General features: G+C 43.3%; 1 protein-coding gene across 1 annotated transcript; it reads right to left on the bottom strand.

Moving 5' to 3' along the window:
* Window positions 1–962: 962 nt before the first annotated feature.
* On the bottom strand, window positions 963–2,150 carry LOC111385865 (eukaryotic translation initiation factor 3 subunit F-like). The gene has a single exon (XM_023010293.1). It carries the CDS (start codon window positions 2,073–2,075, stop codon window positions 1,218–1,220), a length of 858 nt encoding a protein of 285 aa, XP_022866061.1. The 5' UTR covers window positions 2,076–2,150; the 3' UTR covers window positions 963–1,217.

The raw sequence follows: 2,150 nt of genomic DNA on the forward strand, positions 1-2,150 counted from the left end.
ACGACTTTCGTGAATTCCGTTCAGCTTGAGACAGGCCCGGACGGCCAGAAACTGCAGTAGCATAGGTCTTTCGGCCCTGATTGAGCACTGTCTGGGCCTCATGTGGAAAAACCGATGATGGAATTGGGTCCGTAACAAAATTCTCCACATTCTGGTGAAGTGTCACCGGCGCGTGACCACCACGCGCCGGCCGTTGACCGGCGGTGATTTTCCAACGGTGTCAGAAATTTATGAATTTTCATAGGGAGATGCATAATTTCATGCTGATCATCACGGTATGTTCTGTTTTCCGAAACGAGTTCAGGATTGGCCGGAATCTGCGATTTTCCGAGCGACTGGCCGGAAATTGCGATCGCCGGTGAGGGCGCGTCCGGAGTCGGAATTGGATGATTTTTTAGTCAAAGTTCGCCTTTTCATGGGTAATCTTATGGTCAGGTGCGTGTCCCTGTTTGAGCTCTGTGGAAGGGTTAATTGAAAAATCAGTTTTTGGCCCCTCGGGATCCGATCTGTCAATTTCGGGCGATTCGGATGAAATCTCTACCACCCCCAGGGTTTTCGGCCCTTCTGGAATCATTGGTGATGGTCCCAGACCCTAATTCAATGTGTAGGGGGGTGTTTCGACGACCTTGGGATTCGTGCCATGATTTTTCAAACTCAGATATATTGAGTTGGGGGATGAATCTGATATTGGTGTTATAGGAGATGTTTGGGTGGTTGTTGGTGATGATTTTCCACCACTTAGAGTGCTAAAATCCGGTGGTTTTGGTGGTGGATCAAGTTTGTTGGAGTTTTGGAGGTTTTCTCCCATTCTAGAGAGAAGGGAGAGCGTTTTGGAGGTAGAGAGAGAAAAAAGGTTTTGGGTTTAGGGTTTAGGGTTTTTTTTTTTTTTAAGCAAATACCACTAGTGTGGTTTATTTTATATAATGAAGAGCGAGAAAACAAATAGAGGAGGTTGAGGACTCCAAGGCTGAAACATTAAACAGGTGAATCTCACTACTACATCATAAACATTTCCAAGAAATAATATAGATCCTATCACATTTAGCTCAAATAACAATGCAAACACCATAAATTTTTTGGAGACAAAATTGCTCAAAACTTGAAATGAATTGTGCGTTAGCCAAAGCTTTTTCCCTCTTCTCGTATAACTCAACCTATTTAATTGATGGGAAGAACCAAATCGACACGATTTTCAGACGAGCAAATGGTAAAATCTATCACAGGATCTGAGCAGCCGTGTTCAACTTTTCTGCTAAACTGAGTTGTGTTCTTGTAATACTTGACAAATAAAGTAACAGTAGTTGGTCCTGCAGATTATCATTAACTAGCTTATCAAATGTATGTGGTGATAATTTCGGAATTGATGCTACAGTATCTGATATAAATTGGCCAATTTCATTATCTGGAGCAACCCGCCCTTCCACAACATCATCAACATATTTGTAAACCTCATCTAATAGAGCAAGCAACCGTTCCATTGAAGCTTCCATTCCTTCCAGATCATTGGGAATCTTGTCCACTGTTGTTGGCTTAAGAACATCAAAACCAATTTGTTCAGCCTCAACCATGCGTAGGTCCAAAGGAATTTCTTGAAATTGTGCAGCAAGTTGCTGATCTCCAAGGGATAAATTAATAGAGACAAATCCCTTAATTGCAGCCTCGCCATTTTTGAATCCAGTATCAACAATCAAATGAACCGGATTTGAAACTTCTCTAGCATAAAATTCATGTATCAAAGCACTACCACCAGTGACTTCAAAACCAGTTGAGAACCATCCAACAATGATTTCCTTTGGATTCACTTTCTGGTGGGATAACAACATATTGTGATGATAATCTATATCCAGTGCAACCTGATCTGACGACTCGTTGTGTGGAACGACGTAAGAGTTGCGAATATCAATGGTACCATCGGGTAAAACAGATCCGAGGAGAGTGCCAATGACCTTCTCGGCTTGGTCGGGTCGCCGGACATAGAAATCGCAGATGTTGAAGATTACCAGCGGATGGACCCTAGCCGATACATTTGTCGGTGGTGATGAAAACTGCAACACCGTTTGTCCACTGGACGCCATCTTTTGATTCCCGGCGATGCAATAGCGTCGATCGATCGAGCGAGCGAGCGAGAGAAGTACTAGGGTTCTTCAGTG

Source organism: Olea europaea, unplaced genomic scaffold, assembly GCF_002742605.1.
Source record: "Olea europaea var. sylvestris unplaced genomic scaffold, O_europaea_v1 scaffold3318, whole genome shotgun sequence".
Taxonomy (NCBI): domain Eukaryota; kingdom Viridiplantae; phylum Streptophyta; class Magnoliopsida; order Lamiales; family Oleaceae; genus Olea; species Olea europaea.

Bases quoted from the DNA above. Each gene is read 5' to 3' on its own strand.
- LOC111385865 (XM_023010293.1), bottom strand. From the start codon at position 2,075: ATGGCGTCCAGTGGACAAACGGTGTTGCAGTTTTCATCACCACCGACA.